Here is a 24,169-nt window from a genome sequence, read left to right on the forward strand (position 1 = left end):
CTGAAAGGCAGCAAGCTTGCAGGAGAAAAGAACTCTGTTCTTTTGCTGGTCCCCACTCTAATGTCCATTTCTTCCAATTTCCTTTCCTCCGGATGGAGTAAGACCGCCTTCTTAGGGAGGATCTCGAATCTTCTGTAAGGCCAGTCCCACATGGTAATGACCTTTCTTCAACACAATGTCTCCCTGTATCTCTTCTCTGCACTGAACTTTACCATTCAGATTATGTGCAGGAGCTGCAAGCCCTCTATATTATTGCTGAAGATACTTCCACAGGTTTGTTCCTAACCTGCCTATTTCCCCATCTCATTTCTGTCCTACATTGACCCCATTCCACCCGAACCCAAAAAGAGAGCCATTTCTTCCCTTCAGGTTGCTCAGTTCATGCCCTCCCACCAGTGACTGGATACCTTTCTCACATTACCAGTGTAATTCACTGGCTCAAACAGTATTAAGCTACTCCATAAATCCAGCCCCAAAATATTTGACGTGAGAAGGGATTTATTTGAGAGTGTTTAAAAACTGATCAATGTCTTCGTTAAAATTCCATACATAGGGTATAATGCTCATTAGATACTTTCATGTCAATTAAGATAGCTCAAATTTATTTTGTATCATCCCAAATGAACCCAAGGCTCTCTGAGTGCATCACACACCTAAATCTGCATGACTGACAGGGCAGTAGCAGCCCCATAGCACCTTCACTTTTGTTATGCCAGATCTGGGAAAAAAGAAAAGATGATTAACTCGGTGACAAAATATTCTCATTTTCCTTGTAAGATTCTCAGGAGAGAACTGCACTCAGAGGGTAGGAGCAAGGGAGGGAAGGCAGAATGGTTACAGAGCTGAATACAATGGCCTCAGTCCAATGCCACGTTTAAGTTTGGATGCCTTTGGTTTGCTTTCTTGTCTGTAAACTTAGAGCACAAGAAAATAGATGACTGTCAGAAAGTGATCTTATATAATGCAGTTTGTTGAAATTTCAGCCTGTCCATCAACCTAAGGTTTGTTTCAATTAATAAGACCCATGGCACAGGATTGCTGCTTTTATCAGTTAACAATCGCTGTGCAAAAAAGCAGCACAGATTTCAGGGGCTCAAAGTAAATAAGCATTTCTTATTGCTCAAGTATCTGTGATCAGCTGGTGGCTGGGGCCTGGCTGGCCTAGGATGCCCCATTTCACGTATCTGGCAGTTGACTGGCTATTGGCTGAGTTGATGGAATAGACTGGTCATGTTTCTCTTGTCATTCAGCAGCCCAACCTGGTATGACATGATGAATGACCCCACCCCCCGAGCCCCTACCAAAGATGTCCATGTCCTAATGCCCAGAACCTATGACTATGTCACCTTTCATGGTAAAAGGAACTCTACATATGTGCTTGAGTTAAGGACCTTGAGATGGAGAGATTATCCTGGATTACTTGGGTGGCCCCAGTATAGTCACAGGGGTCCTTTGAAGAGGGAGGCAGGAAGATCAGAGTCATGAGAGAAGAATATAAGGATGGAAGCAGAGGTCAGAAAGAAAAGAAGATGCAATATTGCTCTCTTTGAGATGGAGGAGAGTCCACAAGCCAAGGAATATAGGTGGCCTTTAGAAGCTGGAAAAGGCAAGCAAATGGATTTTCCCCTAGAACCTCCAGCCCTCTGCAGCCCTCTGGACCAGTTTTAGACTTCTGACCTCTAGAACTGTAAGAGAATAAATATGTGTTTCTATAAGCCACTAAGTCTGTGGAAATTTGCTACAGCAGCAATAGAAGCTAATACACCTGGACTTGTCAACAAGTTAGTAGTAGGGTTCCAAGAGAGGCAGGAGGGAATCATAGACTCAGGATAGGCATACTATTACTTCTGCCACATTCCATTGGCCGATGATGTCACAAGGCCATCCCAAATTCAAGGACTGGAGAAATAAACCCCACCATGTGATTCTATTTCTCTCACTTCTTGATGGGAGAAGCTGTAATGTCACTTTGCAAGGAGGTGTAGAAACTGAGCAGGACCCTGCGGGGCCTCCCCAGGGACAGACCCCGTGTCCCCCACCTCTTGTTTGTAGAAAAGCTTTAGCCTCGTAGGCCTCCCCCCAAGTCCAAAGAGCAAATTTAATGAGAAAAGTGAGAAAATGCAGAAACAAAGGAAAAGAGTCAAGTAAGACAAAATAATAAGAGTTTAGCCATAACACAAAGTCAAGGACTTTTAGTGCCTCCTCAAGGCTGTAGATAATAACCTGAACCATATCCCTGAGGTGTTTTGCAGACATTAAAACCCCCCACCAGGTGGAAGAAGTTAACTGCATGTGACAATAAGCATGTAGACCCCAGAGGGGTTGGAACCAGAGGTTGATGATGTTAATTCCCGAAACATCACACTGTTACCTCACCACCCACAATCAGAAGGATGTACCAAGCTGATCAGGCACCTGCAACCCTCTCCCTCACCTTGCCTTTAACAACCCTTCCCCGAAAGCCACTGCGGAGTTCAGGTCTCTTTTTTTTAAACCGTGTTTTTTTAATTGAAGTATAATTAATTTACAGTGTTGTGTTAGCTTCAGGTGTACAGCAAAGTGACTCAGTTATGCATAAACATTTGTATATATATTCTTTTTCAGATTCTTTTCCATTATAGGTTATTAAAAGACACTGAATATAGTTCCCTGTGCTGTAGAGTTGGTCCTTGTTGTTTACCTATTTTATACATAGCAGTTAATCCCAAAGTTTTAATTTAGCTCCCCCGCACCTCCCCATCTCGTTATCCCCTCTGGTAACCATAAGTTTGTTTTCTATGTCTGTGAATCTACTTCTGTTTTGTAAATAAACTCATTTATATTGAGTTCGGGTCTTTTGAACACAAGCTGCCCGTTCTCCTTGCTTGGCCACACTGGGCACCACCTTGCAATAAACTCTGCACTTCCCTTCAGCACAATCCAGTGTCAGTGGATTGGCGGTGAGCGGGCCCAAGTTTGGTTTAGTAATAGTGTAGAGACTGAGAAGGGTAAGAAATTACGGCCATTTTTTGCAATCAATCTATCATCGTGCCCTTTACAAAGTGACAGAGGACATTTAAACGTAACATCTGACCCTGTTTCTCTTTCATTTCCAGGGACACAGGGAGCATGGGTGTCTGGGCCTCAGGCACCAATATCTTCCTCAGTCTTTGGAGGACGTATGTGTCTCCAAGGAGCCTTGGATGGATGGACTTCACCCAACATTTGGGCACTTGCTGTTTTGTTGCTTTCATTTCCGTGGGCCTCCTCTCTGGGGCCTTCTCCTGGCTTCTGTCCTCATTCGTAGTCTTCACCACCTCCTGGATGGTCACGTGTGCTCTGCTGTGCTGCTCCAAGCACGCACGGTGTTTCATTCTGCTCTTCTTCCTCTCGTGTGGCCTGCGTGAAGGCAGGAACGCTTTGATCACCGCTGGCACAGGGATAGTAATCTTTGGACACGTGGAAAATATTTTTCACAACTTTAAAGGTCTCCTGGACAGTATGACTTGCAACCTAAGGGCAAAGAGCTTTTCCATCCATTTTCCACTTTTGAAAAAATATATTGAAGCAATTCAGTGGATATACGGCCTTGCCACTCACCTAAGTCTATTTGATGACCTTGTTTCTTGGAACCAAACCCTGGAGGTCTCTCTTTTTAGTCCCAGCCAAGCCCTGGAGGCACAGCTCAATGACACTACAGACAGAGCCCTGCATGTCTTGTACCAGGTAGTGACGGCGACAGAGGTGTTGTCTTCCCTGGGGCGGCAGCTATTTGCCCTCACAGGGCTTCTGCTGGTGCTACTGGGCACTGGCCTCTTCATGAGGCGATTTTGGGGCTCCTGTGGTTGGAAGTTTGAGAACATCTACATCACCAGACAATTTGTTCAGTTTGACGAGAGGGAGAGGCATGCACAGAGGCCCTGCGTCCTCCCGCTGAATAAGCAGGAAAGGAAGAAGTATGTCATCATCCCATCTTTCTGGCTGACTCCTAAAGACAGGAAAAACCTGGGGCTGTTTTTCCTCCCGGTGCTTACCCATCTCTACATCTGGGTGTTGTTTGCAGCCATAGATTATCTGCTGTATTGGCTCATCTTCTCCGTCAGCAAACATTTCCAAAGCTTGCCAGGGCTTGAGGTTCACTTGCAGTTGCACAGAGAGGTAGGTGCTCGCAGGCCCGTCTCACTGTGTATCCCAGCTGTTTGCTGTGTGTTTGCAAAAGCTCGTGAACTTCCCAAGGCAGGGCAGTGGCTTATTCCCCTCTGGATCCTCAGTGCCTGGCACAGAGCCTGGCGTGTAGGAAGAACACCCAAAATGTTGGTTAGATTGAGTTGAAACCCCAATGTTAGAGTATGAGAACACGCTGAACATTTTTGATCACTGTATTAGTTTCCTGTGGCAGCCGTACTGCAACAGAGGAGACCATGGTCTTTGTTCATCCCATCTTTTCTCTTTTCCATTTTTCCCTGTGGAAATTTATGATTATGTAGACATTTCAGAGGATCTGGATACTGTCAGATACTTGTCTTATTTGTTTTTAAACGTAGCGTTCTGCGCTAGGTGGAACGTGCACGTGTGTCTAGTGTGTGCCTCTGTGTGCATGTGCACACGTAGTGTGTGTAGTTGTATGTGTGTACATGTGCACGTGTGTGTGTGTGTGTGTGTGAATGTCATGCACGCTGGGTGGTGTGCACTAGCCTGGGCTGGTGAACATGCCATCTACTGTTTCCATATGTCTGATTTTCCCTCCTCTTTATCGAGCCACAATAGATTGTGCCTCTGCTGGGGCAATCTCAGAGGGGAAGAGCAGAAAGGGACCTGGAAACCCTCCTTTGAAAGCCCATTTGCTCCTGCTGCATCCACACTCTCCCTCCCCTTTTCTCCTGGCTCCGCAGGTACTGTCTGGCCCCTGCCCCGCCTAATCCTGGGCTGCTTCTCAGAGTTGATTACTCTGAGCCCTCTGCTTCCTCTGAAGTCTTCAGTTAATTACAAGAACCCCCCGTTGCTCTACATATCTGGAGGAGGGTGGATAATGGAAACAGTGTTTCAAATGAAAGCCAAACAAGATTTTCAGCCAGGCTTGATCCGGGGCAGCGGCTGGTAAAAGGGCTTCTCTCCTCCTCTCCCCCATAGTGCATCCTGCTCCTGTAGTCCCTTTTTTGATCTTCCCCTCTCAGTTCTTCCTCTCCTTCTTTATCTTTTTGCTCCTCTCTCATCTATTTCTCTCTGAGCCAAAACCCATGCCTGTTTTGTGAATTCTCACTGTTTTAGGTAGACGAGTGGAGAAAAGCAAGTCTGCCTTCCAAAAAAGGCCCAGAAGCTTTCCAATGACAATGTCCTGGCAAATACATTTTGGGGTGTTGCTGGGTCCTGGGGATGCAAAGTTGTCTAGACCATGATGGCTGCCATCGAGGGGCTCACGTCCTGGCGGGGGAGGCCACCACGTACGCTCACAATGACAGCAGGGTGGTGGGCGCAGAACAGATGCGAGCACAAGACTGCTGTGGGAGCTCGTCTCAAACTCTCTCCTGCCGAGCCTGGGAGGCTGTGCCACGAGCAGCCGGCTTCCATGTAACTGGCAGTGCCCTGCCCTTATCCCACGATGCCCTTGGAGGTTCCTGGTCTCTCCATTGCAGCAGATTTGCAAAGGAGAAGTCAAGCAAGAAAAGAAACATTGGCTCAAGGTTTCTCCCACTTTTATACAATTTTAAATAAAGAAGAAAAGTGGGAAACGACGTGAATAGACCTGGCTGGATGGGTGGACACTGTAAGTAAAAATAGCTACAGTCGCTACTTATTGAGCACCTACTATGTGCCCAGCACTGGTCTGCATTAACTTTTCAGGACTGTCTGATACCAGAGTGAATCTTCCATCCATTACTCCCTACCATCTTGGCAAATTGTCTACTTGAGAGAGGCAAACACATTTTAAAACATTGGGGTACCATTTAGTACATTGCTCGGTATTTTGAGAGTTTGTTACCCTCCACCAAGCCCGTACAAAAGTGTTGACAACCTTTCTGAAGCCCTGACTCCCAGCTGCAAAATCCCCAGTTAGATTCCTAGACTAAATAACTTCTTCCCAGACCGGACACCCGCTGCTTTCTTATTGCAGGATTTCTCATCACTGACTCAATCGATGTGTTTGTTTCTTCAACAGTATTGAAAAGAATGCATGCCTCTGCTCTGGGGACTGAAATCTCTCTATTTAATCGTAGGTGAACTGTCTTTTTAATAAGAGAAAAGGAGAGGCAACACAAATGCTTTCTAGTGCTTAGCCACAGTGCTGGGGAAATTGCAGATCTGACTTGACATCTGTGTAGAAGTCCCAGGTTTTGGGGTTTCCAGATTTTTCACAGGTATTGGGGTAAATCGAAGGTGCGCGGTGTTCTCTGGGTGTGATTGAGTTCTTTTCAGAAGTCATTTTCCTCCTCTGGGCCCCAGGGCTCTAGGGTGTTGGGGTGATAATAACTTACTAAGTACTCCAGTCTGTAACGTTAATGCTCCATCCCCAAGGTGCTTAATTTACATTGGGAGTAGTTTTTTCATGGGCAGGATCTGGTCCATTAATTCCTGTTTTACCAAATGGGAAAACAAATCCACCAAGAGAGTATATGGCTTTCTCAGGTCAGGGAAAAGTAAGAGCTGAATCAGCACACACTTCTCTTGCTGGTGGCTTGGCTGGGTGGCTCAATGTCATCTGCCCTCTGGGTCAGTTTGTGGAGAGCAACTGGCTTATTCTCTTGCCTTCAAGCAGGAAGGAATGCGCCCCTCCTATCATCTAAGAGAGATGCGAAAATGTCCTATTTTGAGACCTCTATAAATAGGATTTTAGAGCCACTTTCAGTAAATATACTCTTCTTTGTATTCTTGCATCAAGAATAATTCCACCCCCCCACCCCCGCCACCTCAAGCTCTAGAAGGATGACTTAGAACATAATTTAATGCCTCCACATCTTTATGACCTTGTGGTCTGCTGACAAGGTGTTTGTTGAGATGGAGAGGCTATGACTGGGTCTTGAGGGGCTCTGCTACAAAAAAAACTTCTCCCCCAGTTAAGCGAAAACCACCTTTCATTAGTCCCACATGCTCTGAAGTGTAGAAATAGGTGTTCCATAAAAATGGGTTATGCGGTCAAAATTAATAGGAGAATCGTTGGCTGAAGTTAAGCGAATTTCTCTGCTTTCTTCTCAGCACCTTCAACAGTCTCATGGCCATCGTGACTCTCTAAAGAAAGGACAGAGCAAACAAACTTATCTGATATCCTTCTCTCAAGGAAATCTATATTTCCACAGTCCCGCTTTGGAAAACTCTGCAGTGGCTACAACTAAAATTCATCCTTTCTCCTTTATTCCAATCATAGCACATAAAAGGAGCAGGGATAGCCCCTTCAGCCAAAGCTCCCTGCATATTTTCAGATAAATGTTACGTGCTACGGGGCAGTATTGAGAAAGACAAGGACAGAGTATGAAAATGGCATGGATCTTGATGATTTTATTCTTTCATTTTAGAAACAAGAAGCTCAAGACATCATCCATGATTCTTCATTTAATATATCTCTGTTTGAACCCAGTTGCCTCCCTAAACCAAAGCTACTTCTAAGACCTGGATTCCTCTCAGTTTTATTCTTGTGATACTAGTGATGCTAGGACTGTTGTCCTCCATCCTGATGCAACTTAAAATCCTGGTGTCAGCATCCTTCTACCCAAGTGTGCAGAGGGAGCGCATCCGATACCTACATGCAAAGCTACTGAAGAAACGATCAAAGCAGCCAGTGGGAGAAGTAAAAAGGAAACTGAGTCTGTACTTCACAAAGGTAAAGCCAAAATAGGGTTATAACCTGTAATTAGGGAAATTTTGATTTTGAAGGGCAAATGGAATTTCAAAGCACTCTTCAACTTTACATTAGGGCTTATATCCCCAGCAACAGATAGGACACTGTTTTGGGGCGGGTCGGGGGGGTTGGATGGGTGGGCAGTGACGGGGAACGGATGTACATGGCTAAGTCCAGAAGACTCTACAGCAATGACGGTCCAGAGGATTCTACAAGATAGCCTTCAAAACACTGATTTCAATTGAGTACGTTCGGTCATATTGTAGAAAAGCTACTGGGAAGGCCCTAATGGCTGTTAAAGAACAATACCCAGTCAGAGTTACTTTACCGGGATAGATAAACAACAGAAGGGAAGTATCTACTACAGCTTGGTAAACTCCAAAGAATTTGCTCATCCTCCAGCATTAAAAAATATATATGATGAGATATATATATATATGATATGTATATATTTATACATATATATGATAACATAATGACTTCCATACACATATAAAATGAACACTTGTCAAGGATTTTATTCAACGTATTAAAGACGGAACAGTAAGAAACTCCAACCAATTCAAAGAACCGTTTAAATCACACATGTATACAGGCCATCGTGAATACCAAAATGAATTTGCTTAATAGATACAAAACCGGCTTCTTCCACAAGGGAGGATGGGAGGATCAATTGTACTCTGCAGGGTGAAATTCATTTGCATGTTCATAGAAAAGAATCATTTGCATTGTTGCCATCAGCTATCTACAACTTACAGAACTGGAAAATACTTCATAGACAATGAGAGACCAAAATAATACCTAAGGATAAGCTTTATTGGCCGTTTGAAAGTCTTGTGAAAAGTTTGTGTCAGTGGCATTTGAAATGACTCTAATGCTCATTCATCCAGCTTCGTGTCTTTTCAGATTCATTTCTGGCTTCCAGTCCTGAAAATGATTGGGAGGAAACAAATGGACATTGCCAGTGAAGAGAGCCCGTGAGAGGCCCCATGCAGCTCCTCAGCCACGCTGCTCCAGCAATTCTCCTTAAGTCTCCTGATGGTGACCCTTACTCATGCCCAGCAACAGAGAACTGCACTGCACGGTCCTTCAGCGGTTTGAGTTTGCAGCGCCAGGCTACTTTTTTCCATAAGGGCCAAAGGGCTACCAGATAAATTGTTGTGTTGTCTGTCTCACAAACAGGGCACATGATCTGGACTGTATCTCAGTGTAACACGACTAGAACCAGGCCCTTCGAGGAGAGTCTCAGCATAGAGTAATATTCAAAGAAAAAAACTGGAAAAAATCAAAATCTCTACTGCAGGCTCACAAACAAATATCAAGGAGAACATACATGTATGATGCCAGCAAAATATCTTTAAATGCTTCTGTCCCTTCTCTGCCCTTCTTAATATCCTTCATAGCTATTTCCTACCCACAACTGTCTGGCCTCCCCCTGCCCCTTTATTCAAGAACTCTTTCCAAAACCCATCTCCAGCAGCTCCTAATTTCTTCTCACCACCTGCTCTGCTCCTATCCTCTACTTTCCTGGATCTCTTTTGTTCTTCCTCTTCTACCAAGTCCTCTAGCCACATTTATTTAGAGAACACATTTATTAAAATCATATGAGAGGCTTCCTACAATGTGCATCTTGGGCCTCTTTTTCACTATAATCAATGTACACTCTACAGTACAGGGGCCTATTTCCCCTATATTCAAAATACCTAAGAGGGAAAAAATACTGATTCTATTATCTCTAAAGTGCCAGAATGGGAAGAAATGAAGAAACATTAAAATTTTAAAACAATTTTTTAACTTTTCATTTTGAAAATGTTTCAGCCTTACAAAAAAGTTGCCAAATAGTAAGTACAGTGTTCCATTTACCCATCACCCCTCATCCCCGAACATTAACGTCTTACATAACCATAGCACAATTGTCAAAACCAGATAAATACACTGAAAAACGCACAATCTACAAAACTCATTGGATTTTCACCAATTGTCCCACTAATATCCCACTAATGTCCCAAGGGCTAGTCCTTGATCCAATCCAGGCTCATGCATTGCATTTGGCTGTCATGGTTCCTTAGGCTCGTCCAGTCAGGGACAGTTCCTCAGTCTGTCTTTCTTTTTTTTTCATGACCTTGACATTTCTGAGGAGTGCTGCCAGTTATTTTGTAAAATGTCCTTTGCTTTGCGTTTGTCTGATGCTTCCTTATAAGTAAACCCAGGTAATGGATTTTTGGGCAACAATACTACAGAAGCACTGACATGCTCTTCTCAATGCATGAGATCAGGGGTATGTGATGTTAATATGTCTCATTACTGGTAAGGTTACCTTTCTTCACTTAGTTAAGATGGGGTCCGCAGATTCTTCCACTGTTGAAGTTACTATTTTCCCTTTGGAATGAATAAGTATATTGTGGGAAATACCTTCAGACTATACAAACATCCGGTTTCTCATCATACATTTACCCTCTAATTTTAGCATCCATGGATGCAAAACTGTGCCAGCCAAACAGTGATTTTCTATTTTAATAATATCTTCTACATTTTAAAATTGAAATTCTACACTCTCCCCAGAATGAACCATTGTTTCAAAGACCAAATTTTGTTTTGGGCACCAGAGTAGGCATTTTACACATACAGTCTCATTTATGGTTCATGACAATCCTGTGAGGTAGGTAGTATTATTTCTATTTTATAGATGGGAAAATTCACCCTCAAAGACCCTGACTTAGCTGGCCTGGGCTGGGGCCTGGGCACTGGCACGTTTAAAGCTCCCGGGTGATTCTAATAGTTGGCCAGCACTGAGAACCATCATTCCAGGAAGTTTTACTGAATTGCAGGTCTTTCAACACAGGTCTTCAGTGGTGAAATTTCTCTAGCAGAAGGAGCCTACATTAGAAATCTGAGTCAGCATTTCCCAAAGTGTGTTCCTCAGACCACTAATCCCTTAGTTGTTCCATAAAAGAGTTCTATGATGTCAATAAATCCACACCATCTGCCTTCCAACCTTGAAGATTCATAATGCATGTTGGCATAATTTTAAAACTTTGAGAAACCCTATAATAAAGAAATCTCATTTAACCTTGTTTCACCCAAAATTTTCTCTAATTATTAAACCATGGAACAATTTTACCTGTAATAACTGTTAACAGCACATAGGACCAGTTCTACAGCCCATACTCTGGTAAATACTGATATAACTGGCATAACTTTCAACCAAAAAAGATCTGAGAAGGTGAAGATGAATTTTTAGTTTTGGCTTATTTAAATATTCTGATGATTTTATGCTTTACTGTGTTTTCTAAACAAAACAAAACTGTGTTTATTAAAATTATATATTAATAAACTAATACAATATGTGATTTTTTTTTTTACTCATTTTGCATTTATTCCTCCTACAGAGAAGGGATCTGCTCCACATTAACTAGGCAAAGAATCAACTGCTCAAGTTAGAATGCACCCTCTCACCATACACAAAAATGAACTCTAAATGACTTAAAGACTTAAACATAAGACATGACACCATAAAACTCCTAGAAGAGATCATAGGCAAAACATTCTCTGACATAAATTGTACCAATGTTTTCTTAGGTCAGTCTCCCAAGGCAATAGAAATAAAAACAAAAATAAACAAATGGGACCTAATCAAACTTACAAGCTTTTGCATAGCAAAGGAAACCATAAACAAAACAAAAAGACAACCTACAGAGTGGGAGAAAATATTTGCAGATGACAAGGGCTTGATTTACAAACAGCTCATACAACTCAACAACAAAAAAACAAACAACCCAATTGAAAAATGGGCAGAAGACCTAAATAGACATTTCTCCAAAGAAGAAATACGGATGGCCAACAGACACATGAAAAGATGCTCAATATCGTTAATTATTAGAGAAATGCAAATCAAAACTACAATGAGGTACCACCTCACACTGGTCAGAATGGCCATCATTAAAAAGTCTACAGATAACAAATGCTGGAGAGGGTGTGGAGAAAATGGAACTCTCCTACACTGTTGGTGGGAATATAAGTCGGTGCAGCTGCTATGGAAAATAGTATGGAAGTTCCTCAGAAAACTAAAAATAGAATTACCATATGATCCAGCAATCCTACTCCTGGGCATATATCCAGAGAAAACTATAATTCAAAAAGATACATGCATCCCTGTGTTCATAGAAGCACTATTTACAATAGCCAAGACATGGAAACAACCTAAATGTCTATCAACAGATGAATGGATAAAGATGTGGTACATATATACAATGGAATACTACTCAGCCATAAAAAAGAATGAAATAATGCCATTTGCAGCAACATGAATGCAACTAGAGGTTATCATACTAAGTGAAGTAAGTCAGAAAGAGACAGACAAATACCATTTGATATCACTTATATGTGGAATCTAAAATATGACACAAGTGAACCTATCTATGAAACAGAAACAGACTCACGGACGTAGAGAACAGACTGGTGGCTGCCAAGGGAGAGGGAGTTGGGGGAAGGATGGAGTGAGAGGTTGGGGTTAGCAGATGTAAGCTATTATGTATAAAATGGATAAACAACAAGGTCCTATTGTATAGCACAGAGAAGTATATTCAATATCCTATGATGAACCATAATGGAAATGACTATTAAAAAAAGAATGTGTATATATATGTAAAACTGAAGCACTTTGCTGTGCAGCAGAAATACATTATAAATCAACTATACTTCAATAAAAAGAATTCTTTTTAAATCAACTGCTCAGTTTTAGAGAAAATTGGATCCTTTGGTCTTTCGAAATTCTATTAATTAACTAACTTACTTATTTACCTAAAAATATCACCAATATCTACAGGAAACATTTGAACAGGGCACACAGAAGGTGCTGGTGATGCCCAGACAGCTCGCTTTGGCCCCTGCCTTTGGGATGCTTCCAATCTAGTCAGGAAGACACACAGATGCTTAGACAAAAAATAACAACATGTGGTAGCTTTTGGTAAGTGCCAAGGGCACCGGGCAGGCAGTGCCTTGAGGGAATCATGGCCAGTTTCTCTGCCCTCGTCTATTACGAATGCCCAGTTTACCCCTCTTCTCTATGACAAGGGCACTGGAGGGGTTGGGAAAAGGGTCTTAATTTCCTTGAAACCAAACTACCTTTCTGAAGTAGCATAATCTCTGTTGTTTCTAATGGACCGTGACTTTGAACAGTTCTCGAGACTTCTAGAGAGTGACCTGCTGTCTTTATCTGTTAGGTATGCTTGCCCTTACTCTGAAGTGCTTGTCCCTATTGGAAGGACAGACTGGCAAAGAGGTGCTGTCACAAAAGGCAATTTTGATCTTGAAAACAAGATTTAGACTTACTCATTAGGGTTAATCTAATGTAGGGCATAAAATGTTTATTTAATTGCAGCTTACCCATGTTAGATTTAAACAAATGGTTAGTTAAATTTCTTGAGACATCTATTGCCAAGTGTGCTCTGTTAATCTTGAAGAGGAAGAAAGATATTGCCCCAGGTAATTTAATAGAACTTCTTTTTCACCTCTAATGTTAATGGCTTATAAAAGAGTATCACATTATGGTCTAAGTCACTATTTGTCATCTAACGAATCTCAGCTTGGTGGCTGTATTTTGTTATAAGCGTCATTATGATGTCCTCATTGACTCCATATTTGTTGTCAGTTACGTTGCTCTTTGACAGGAAGGTACAATAATTCTAAACACCTTCATAGTAATAGATCTCTTTTACTGTTCTACTCAGGAAGTAAAACCTTGTCCTTCCTCTTAGATCCTATATCTGCTGCTTTCTCTGTTAGAACCTAATCAATCCTAATTATAATACGGGATATGTTGACATATTCACACATCATATATTTTGTCTTAATTCACCTAAGAGAAAGAAATAAAAATATCTTTTTTTTTTAATTTTTAAATTTAATTTTATTTATTTTTTTATACAGCAGGTTCTTATTAGTCATCAATTTTATACACATCAGTGTATACATGTGAATCCCAATCGCCCAATTCATCACACCACCATCCCCACCCCTCCACGGCTTTCCCCCCTTGGTGTCCATACGTTTGTTCTCTACATCTGTGTCTCAACTTCTGCCCTGCAAACCGGTTCATCTGTACCATTTTTCTAGGTTCCACATACATGCGTTAATATACGATATTTGTTTTTCTCTTTCTGACTTACTTTACTCTGTATGACAGTCTCTAGATCCATCCACGTCTCTACAAACGACCCAATTTCGTTCCTTTTTATGGCTGAGTAATATTCCATTGTATATATGTACCACAACTTCTTTATCCATTCGGCTCTCGATGGGCATTTAGGTTGCTTCCATGACCTGGCTATTGTAAATAGTGCTGCAATGAACATTGGGGTGCATGTGTCTTTTTGAAATATGGTTTTCTCTGGGTATATGCCCAGTAGTGGGATTGCTGGGTCATAAGGTAATTCTAGTTTTAGTTTTTTAAGGAACCTCCGTACTGTTCTCCATAGGGGCTGTATCAATTTACATTCCCATCAACAGTGCAAGAGGGCTCCCTTTTCTCCACACCCTCTCCAGCATTTGTTGTTTGTAGATTTTCTGATGATGCCCATTCTAACTGGTGTGAGGTGATACCTCATTGTAGTTTTGATTTGCATTTCTCTAATAATTAGTGATGTTGAGCAGCTTTTCATGTGCTTCTTGGCCATCTGTATGTCTTCTTTGGAGAAATGTCTATTTAGGTCTTCTGCCCATTTTTGGATTGGGTTGTTTGTTTCTTTAATATTGAGCTGAATGAGCTGTTTATATATTTTGGAGATTAATCCTTTGTCCGTTGATTCGTTTGCAAATATATTCTCCCATTCTGAGGGTTGTCTTTTCATCTTGTTTATGGTTTCCTTTGCTGTGCAAAAGCTTTTAAGTTTAATTAGGTCCCATTTCTTTATTTTTGTTTTTATTTCCATTACTCTAGGAGGTGGATCAAAAAAGATCTTGCTGTGATTTATGTCAAAGAGTGTTCTTCCTATGTTTTCCTCTAAGAGTTTGATAGTGTCCGGTCTTACATTTAGGTGTTTAATCCATTTTGAGTTTATTTTTGTGTATGGTGTTAGGGAGTGTTCCAATTTCATTCTTTTACATGGAGTTGTCCAGTTTTCCCAGCACCACTTATTGAAGACACTGTCTTTTCTCCATTGTATATTCTTGCCTCCTTTGTCATAGATTAGTTGACCATAGGTGCATGGGTCTATCTCTGGGCTTTCTATCCTGTTCTATTGATCTATATTTCTGTTTTTGTGCCAGTACCATGTTGTCTTGATTACTGTAGCTTTGTACTATAGTCTGAAGTCAGGGAGTCTGATTCCTCCAGCTCCACTTTTTTCCCTCAAGACTGCTTTGGCTATTCAGGGTCTTTTGTGTCTCCATACAAATTTTAAGATTTTTTGTTCTAGTTCTGTACAAAATGCCATTGGTAATTTGATAGGGATTGCATTGAATATGTAGATTACTTTGGGTAGTGTAGTCATTTTCAAAATATTGATTCTTCCAATCCAAGAACATGGTATATCTTTCCATCTGTTGGTATCATCTTTAATTACTTTCATCAGTGTCTTATAGTTTTCTGCATACAGGTCTTTTGTCTCCCTAGGTAGGTTTATTCCTAGGTATTTTATTCTTTTTGTTGCAGTGGTAAATGGGAGTGTTTCCTTCATTTCTCTTTCAGATTTTTCATCATTAGTGTATAGGAATGCAAGAGATTTCTGTGCATTCATTTTGTATCCTGCAACTTTACCAAATTCATTGATTAGCCCTACTAGTATTCTGGTGGCATTTTTAGGATTCTCTATGTATAGTATCATGTCATTTGCAAACAGTGACAGTTTTACTTCTTTCTTTTCTTTACTTCTTCTTTTTCTTTGTCTTTAATTTTTGCCAGTTTGATTACTATGTGTCTCGGCGTGTTTCTCCTTGGGTTTATCCTGTATGGGACTCACTGCACTTCCTGGACTTGGGTGGCTATTTTGTTTCCCATGTTAGGGAAGTTTTCGACTATAATCTCTTCAAATATTTTCTCTGGTCCTTTCTTTCTCTCTTCTCCTTCTGGGACCCCTATAATGCGAATGTTGTTGTGTTTAATGTTGTCCCAGAGGTCTTGTAGGCTGTCTTCATTTCTTTGCATTCTTTTTTCTTTATTCTGTTCCACAGCAGTGAATTCCACCATTCTGTCTTCCAGGTCACTTATCCGTTCTTCTGCCTCAGTTATTCTGCTATTGATTCCTTCTAGTGTAGTTTTCATTTCAGTTATTGTATTGTTCATCTCTGTTTGTTTGTTCTTTAATTCTTCTAGGTCTTTGTTAAACATTTCTTGCATCTTCTTGAGCTTTGCCTCCATTCTTTTTCCGAGGTCCTGGATCATCTTCATTATCATTATTCTGAATTCTTTTTCTGGAAGGTTGTCTATCTCCACTTCATTTAGTTGTTTTTCTGGGGTTTTATCTTGTTCCTTCATCTGGTACATAGCCCTCTGCCTTTTCATCTTGTCTATCTTTCTGTGAATGTGGTTTTTGTTCCACAGGCTGCAGGATTGTAGTTCTTCTTGCTTCTTCTGTCTGTCCTCTGGTGGATCAAAATATCTTATTTCTGAGTGAGTAGGAACTAACTTTTTCACCCAAAGTCACTAATACTGACAAAGACCATTGAGGTCAATTATTTTATTATTATTATGTTATCATTATTATTATTCTTGCATTTAAAACAAAATAAGGTTTAATGATAAGGTTAACTCATTTACTTTAAGGAAGGATACACACTAGATTGAATCTGATGTAAATGATTAGATTCACCAATCCCTCACACTGCCTCCAAGTAAAAAAAGTTAAATGTTCTCAAAAAGATGTTGGGTACTACTTATTTAAAAGAAATCTTTAACATTACCCTAAGAGCATAATCATTAAGCCTATAGTAATGGAAGAGGTGGTGGTATGCATTTATATAAGTATTAATACAAAGTTCATACATCAGAGAATTTATAAGGTCAGTTTTTTCAAATATTGGGTTGGCCAAAAAGTTCGTTCAGTTTTAAGTAAAAATAAAAGACATTTTTCATTTTCACCAAGAACTTTATTGAACAATGTATTCATTAACCAAACGAAAATTTTGGCCAACCCAATATTACTTTGAAGGATGCCCAATATCTTTTTACATTTACAAAAGTGCTTACATAAATAAAACATTCCAAACTTGTTTTAAATTGTAAGCAAATTTGTTTAAAATTAATTATTGTAGAGATTTATTAATAACTATATTTGGCAAAGTTAGTGGGGGAACCTCAAAAGATGAAAAAGCAGCTTTGAAAAGATTCCCATATAATTATGGTCAATGCATGCAGAGCTTTTGAAATGAGAACTTTGTCCTTTTAAATAAAATGACAAGTTAATTGTTTGTTCTTAATAATATATCATGGGGAACCACTCTATCTGTGAAGTTTAGTAAGCAAGAATTGAAGAGATGAATATAAAATATCTATTTGGACAAGCACCGATTAGCAAAGTCAGTCCATGAACTATTGCAGGAGAGCACAGGAAACACAAGGAGGGTAACCCATGATATCCATAAATTTATTACTCACATACACATTAGAAATCAGTGCTGTGCTTGGTAGAGCTTATGCATAGCTCTTTAAGAGAGTTTTTTTTTTTTTTTTTGGTTAAACAAATATTGTATTTTAAAATCACAATACAAGAAGAAAAAAGTCAATACAGATTCTGAAAATGAGCTTCACAGCGACTAGAAGGTGGCATGAATGAAAAAGTCAATGATTGTTGGTGAGATTGTGGAAGATTATTTTTCATATTTAGAGTTTTTTAATGTGCTATATTGTGGTATGTGATTAAGAAGCCAGACCTTCAGGCAGCAGCTTTTAAAGTATGCAGGTATATACAGTCCTATGGGACTGCAAGTGTATGCTTCGCTGGCCACCATCTCGAGGTGTCCCCCGGGGAAGCAGTCCCCCAAATTGGGACTCCAGAGGAGTGTACAAACTCCTGTCTGTGAGCTATAGCAAGGCAGAGGGAGAGCGCAAAGATGCCTTACACTAGCCTACCTTCCCTGAGAGCACATCGACGTCCATAGAGCCCTATAGGTGGGCCTGCACCTCGGACCAGAGGTCCAGGACCAGCAAAGAGGCTGCACTCGCAGAGAACCTGGGGAGGGTGCCTCAGACGGCTGTCTGCGCACTGCCCCAGGTGGCAGACCAAGAACCACCTTGCAGATTACCATACTCCCAGGGGACCCAAGGACGCCAGCCCCATTGGCCAACAGAGCCGGGCAATCAAGGAGTGGCTCCTGGGCGGCAGCCAGACGCATATAGAAGCTCCGCTCAGGCGACCCTGGCCCCCGGAGGCTGCGGAGGGAGAGCCACGATGGCAGCCGCCAGCCCCCACCCCTACCCCCAGAGCTCCAGCAAATGCCTGTCTGATCAGATGCCTGAGCCCAGGCCAACTCCAAGACCAGCACGTGGGCCTCTCCCCCTACAAGTCCCGGCACCCTGCATCCACGCTTTGCCCTGAGCTTTGGGGCTGGTGCATCCCAGTGCGAACCCTTTAAGAGCCCAGGTCCGTAGAGCCTTGTGGGGCTTGTGGACAGAGCCCCCGTTAGTTTTCAAAGCTAGATGTTTTGGGGGCCCGTCTCTCAGGTGCAGATCTTAAAAGTGGGAGGTGCCTAATGTGGGGTTTAAAGCTTTTGCTCCTCAGTGAGAAGCTGTGGGTCTCCACACAGGGGTCAAGGAGGAGGAGGAGAAGGAGGAGGAAGTGGGGTTTATGGCGAGATTGTATCCCAGCCTCTCCTACCGGGGGCTTCTGTGTGGACCTTCTCTCGTGCGCTGGATGCTAGGAGTGGCTCAGCCAGTTTTTAGGTTTCTTCCAGAGGAAATTGTTCCATGTGTAGTTGTAGACTGGGTGTGTCTGTGGGAGGAGGTGAGTTCAGGGTCCTTTTAGGTCCCCATCTTGAATGGGAAGCTTGTAAATCTCTTTTATTTTTTTTAACAGTCCTGATTGACTTTTTTTTTTTAATTTTTATTTTATATTGGAGTATAGTTGATTTACAATGTTGTATTAGTTTCAGGTGTACAGCAAAGCGATTCAGTTATGTATACACATATGTCCATTCTTTTTCAGATTCTTTTTCCACATAGGTTATTACAGAATATTACGTAGAGTTCCCTGTGCCATACAGTAGGTCCTTGTTGATTATTTATTTTATAAATATATAAACAGCTCATTCAGCTCAACATCAAAAAAGCAAACAACCCAATCAAAAAATGGACAGAAGATCTAAATAGACGTTTCTCCAAAGAAGACATACACATGGCCAAAAAGCACATGAAAAGATGCTCAGCATCACTAATTATCAGAGAAATGCAAATCAAAACTACAGTGAGGTACCACCTCACACTGGTCAGAATGGCCATCAGTAAAAAGTCTACATATAATAAATGCTGGAGTGGGTGTGGAGAAAAGGGAACCCTCCTACACTGTTGGTGGGAATGTAAATTGGTACAGCCACTGTAGAGAACAGTCCGGAGGTTCCTTAAAAAACTAAAAATAGAGCTACCATATGACACAGCAATCCCACTTCTGGGCATATATCTAGAGAAAACCATAATTTGAAAAAAGAATGCACCCCAATGTTCATTGCAGCACTATTTGCAAGAGTCAAGACATGGAAGCAACCTAAATGTCCATTGACAAAGGAATGGAGAAAGAAGATGTGGTACATATATATAAAGGAATACTACTCAGCCATAAAAAAGAATGAAATAATGCCATTTGCAGTAACATGGATGGACCTAGTGATTATAATACTAAGTGAAGGAAATCAGACAGAGAAAGACAAATACCATATGGTATCGCTTATATGTGGAATCTAAAAAAATGGTACAAATGAACTTATTTACAAAACAGAAACAGACTCACAGACATAGAAAAGAAACTATGGTTACCAAAGGGGAAATGTTGGGGTGGGGGAGGGATAAATTAGGAGTTTGGGATTAACATATACACCTTACTATATATAATTATTTTATTGAATTTATACTATGGGAGAGGAACTGGTTAATAAAATGAATGTGGGTTGAGTGTGGTTATATATGTATATTTAAAAGCCTGTTATATTAGGCTAATGTAAACCCTGTACAGTGGGGAGGAAAGATTTAAATTAATGCGTCTCTGAAACCACCAAACTTTCAGGGTACAAAGTACCTTTTGATTTTAATTGCTAATGGTTGCAGTGACATTTTTAAAAGTTGGAAAGGACAGGGAGATGAATAACAGGGTACAGGGGATAGTAGCCTTTTATGATCAAAATTTTGGGTGTCCATGAACCTCACTTTTTAGTCAAAAAGCAGAAGTTAGTCAGATTTGTATCTGAGGAAATTTTGCAAATGCAAATGAAAAGCAAAAAAAGCAATGAGAAAAATAAAAGCATAACTAAACACAGTAACTACAATTAAGGCAGAAAGTGTCTGCACTGCTTTACTGGACACTGAGGAAATACATAGTGTGGTGTGTGAGGTGCCCTCGCCCCCAGCCTCATTCAGCAAAGACAAGGAACAATGTATCCACTGATCACCGAGTGGGACTCAGGAAGAGGACAGGTTAGAGGACGTAAGGGAAGACCAGGAAGGACTAAGACAAAGATACGAACATCCATCCCTTCATGACCTTACAGAGTAGTGGTTCCCAGAGCTGATTAATCATCAGAATTATCTTCCGAGGTTACAAAATAATGTAAAATCATGGATTCCCAAACCTAAACCCAGATATACTAACTAGAGAGTCCTGGAAGGGTCCTGGGAATCTGTCTTCTAAGGGTCTTCACGGGCAATTCAGATGATTAGGCAAATTGGTAAACACTGCTTTAGAGAAGTGTAGCCAACTTTGGAGAGGAGGAATTGTTGGTTAAATAAAAACACATCTATGTGGTATCTATGTAATTAGTTGTGTGGACATATACATAAGACTTCCATTCTACAAGTTGCTGAAGGAGCTATTAAATCCATCAAGTTTAGCCAATAATGCAAATTGGTAATTGTCAAAAAATATACTCTTATGTTCTGCAGTCCAACTCCCCCACTTGTGTAAATGAGCACCCAAAGGAAAATAAAACCCATGATGGCATCATGAATTAGACAACTGTAACCAGTATTTAACTATTTATCAAATATGATTTGGTATCTAATATTATTTTTTAATTCAACTCTTTCAATTTAAGGGATGGTATATCACATTTTGAAAAATAGAAGGTAACCTTGACTATGACAATCACACGGTACAGAAGAAAGAATAGAGATTTTTAGAATGGGGAAGGCTGGATTCAAACCTTAGTCCTGCTAATTATTAGTGACATGAACTTAGGCAACTTGGCTTTTATCTCTCTTAGCCTCAGTTTTCTTATTTATAAAATGGGGCTTAAAAGAGCAATCTGACAGCATCTTTTTGAGAATTAAATGGGGTGACACATAAAAAGTCTCCCCCAATGAGACAAATAAATGTTAGTTCTTTCCTTTCTCTTTCTTCTTTCCCATTCTTCCCTGCCAAACCCCACTTTATTCAACATTGACATTAGGGTCTGATACAAAAAGAATAAAAACAAAAAACAGAATTTCAACTAGACTTGATATACGATGGAAATTGACACAATTTTTTTGTGAAGGGACTGATAGTAAGTCTTTCAGGCTTTGCAGTCATGTGGGTCTGGTGCAACCCCCTCACCTCTGCCACTGTAGTGAGAAAGCAGCCATAGACAATCAGTAAAGGAATGAGCATGGCTGTGTTTCAATAAAACTTTATTTGCACAAAGAAGCAGCAAACTGGATCTGGTCTGCCTGAAACGCAGGAAGACTTTTCAGAAATCCATGAGTTGATGCAGGACATGATGCAATGCCAGAAAAAAAAGGGGGTGGGGGATCAAAATCCCTCGTTTTTTTCAAAGTTAGAAAAAAAAAATGGGATCAAAATCCCTCTTTTCCATCAACTAGCTGGATGACTTTGCAAAAGTCACTTCACCTTTCTGAACTGAATTTTCTCATCTATAAAGATGAAGGAGCAGGGATACGGAATCTCCGAGGAAGCTGCCATCTCTTAAGGTCTATGATTCTTCGGGAGACCACAGTCTCCTGGAGAGAATCACCAATAAACTGCCACCCAAGTTTCAGTATTTGATTTGTTTGTTCTTTTATGGTTGATCAATGAAGCATAAAGAATAACAGACGCTCTTGGGTCATAAGGATGATTCATTTGATGAAAGAGGGAAAAGATAACATTTGGTAAAAATAAATGTTTTCTCTCCAGACACAAAGAAGCAATCAGAATAGTTATTATATTCTAAATGTCATATGTAATTTCTTATGGTTTAAAGTCAGGCTGCAATGTCAGTTGCCTGAAGACCTGAAAATTGAAAGACTTTCTTTTTCAAAGCAAACAGTGCAGTCACTCTAAATGTGATATATTAATTAGAGAGTGAAAGAAATTGATCAAAATTCTTTCTCCAAAAGGAAACCATTGTAATGATTGTACACAAAGAATAAGAGTGCTATGTCTTGCAAGTCGAAATGCTAATACATACCAGAAAATAAATAATCCATTGTTTTAAAATATGATACAATGAAAGAAAAAGAATGTTGAGTTAGAAATTACAGGAACTGACTCCTAATTCTGGCTCTGCTATTAACTAGCTCAGCCAAGGCACTTCTGTCTCTTGAGTCAAATTAGTCCTTAGAAATCATAATAGCTATGATTTATTGAGCCCTTACTAGATACTAGATATTGTTTTTGGTGTATTATTTCCAGTAATCCTCACCAAAATTTCATGAGGGAAGTTCTGACGCTGTTGCTGTTTTGTAGGTGAAGAAACCAAGGCACAGAGAGGCTAAGTAACTTGTCTGCACTGTGTTCTGGAAACAATATTTGAGCATAGTTACTTTCTGCCATGCTGCCTCCTGCAGCATGGTTCTGACCTATTGTTGCCCAGCTCAGAGATTTGCATCATAGGTCCTGGGGAGTTAACATTCTCCCCATTGGGCATTCAAACTTCCCTCCAATCTGATCCCAGCCTATTTTGCCACCTTATTTCTCACTCCGCTTCTGCCCCAACCTTCCCTTTAGTCAAAAAGCTCTTCCCACCTGGCTTGCGAAGAGTCGCCGGCATTCCCCCTTCACACCTTTGCTCTCTTGGACCTCCTCATTGCACGCTCCAATCTTCTCTACCCATTCACTTCCTCCCATTCTTCAAGTCCCGCCTCCTCAGGAAGTGAGCACTGTGGGAAGAGCACGGGTGGGAGTTAAGTGAATGGGGCCTTGTCCTGGCTTTGTCACCGACTCTGTGTGGGAACTGGGAAATGTCATTTAATCTCTCTGGGCCTCAATTTCACGATCGATTGAGTGTTGGACTCCATTTGAAATTTGCAAACGTATCAACTACTATTCTTTTAAGCAGTAAACCCCCCTTCCTCTAAGTCACCTTTTTTTAAACCTATATATTTTTATTTTGTATTTTTTATTATGGTAAAACATATAGAACATAAAATTTGCCATTTTAACAATTTTTAAATGTACAGTTCAAAGCCTACAATGTATTTTTAAAATAGAAGTATAGTTGATTTTCCATGTTGTGTTAGTTTCAGGTGTACAGCAAAGTGATCCAGCTTTTGTTTTCAGATTATATTTCATTATAGGTTATTACAAGATATTAAATATAATTCCCTGTGCTATACAGTAAATCCTTGTTGTTTATCTAGTTTATGTCTAGTAGTTTGTATCTCTAACTCATTCTTTATATCACCAGTTCCTAACCCAACAAAGACAGAGGTGCCATGATTGAAAGAGAGGCTGATGACCTGAAGCCAGCTTCCCTTCCTCTCCTCCGTCTTGGCAGTTCCCCAAGCACCTGAGGGATCTGAAAACAAAGCAGGAGACCCCAGACTAACTTTAGTCATTCATGTACAACCTCCACCATTTTTTATCATATTAGCATAGTGCATGTTCTATCGTGTACTTAAATGTTCTTTAAGTCAACTCAACATTTTTACCTAAATAAGTTCATTCTAAAAGGAAACTTCAAAAGTCAGAAAGAGAAAGACGATTACCATATGATATCACTTATATGTGGAATCTAAAGTATGACACAAATGAATTTATCTATGAAACAGAAACAGACTCACAGACATAGAGAACAGACTTGTGGTTGCCGAGGGGGACAGGGCATGGGGAAGGGAAGGATTGGGAGTTTGGGACTAGCAGAGGCAACTATTATGTATAGAATGGATAAACGACAAGGTCCTACTGTGTAGCTCAGGGAACTATATTCGACATCCTGTGATAAACCATAACGGAAAAGAAT

At 40.6% G+C, this 24,169-nt stretch overlaps 1 protein-coding gene and 1 pseudogene across 8 annotated transcripts in view; one reads left to right on the forward strand and one right to left on the reverse strand.

Moving 5' to 3' along the window:
• Positions 1-24,169, reverse strand: part of LOC309653804 (uncharacterized protein) — an 85,313-nt gene that overhangs the window by 37,867 nt on the left and 23,277 nt on the right. For 6 of the 7 annotated variants that reach the window (XR_014259516.1, XR_014259517.1, XR_014259519.1 and 3 more), the window contains exon 2: positions 22,954-23,087. Coding sequence is in view for 1 of the 7 variants with exons in the window: in XM_082478599.1 (XP_082334725.1) it covers positions 15,765-16,390; positions 22,954-22,978 (651 nt within the window). In the remaining 6 variants the exon portion in view is untranslated. Of the gene's footprint in view, positions 1-15,655; positions 16,391-22,953; positions 23,088-24,169 lie in introns of those variants that run through there. The other variant, XM_082478599.1, reaches the window with a different exon arrangement.
• On the forward strand, positions 1,719-8,911 carry LOC309653803 (dendritic cell-specific transmembrane protein pseudogene; annotated as a pseudogene). Its single transcript has 3 exons — positions 1,719-4,137; positions 7,488-7,792; positions 8,717-8,911. The product of its transcript is annotated as a dendritic cell-specific transmembrane protein pseudogene (transcript).

The sequence above is a fragment of the Balaenoptera physalus genome, assembly GCF_965194825.1.
Source record: "Balaenoptera physalus genome assembly, contig: HAP1_SCAFFOLD_1213, whole genome shotgun sequence".
NCBI lineage: Eukaryota > Metazoa > Chordata > Mammalia > Artiodactyla > Balaenopteridae > Balaenoptera > Balaenoptera physalus.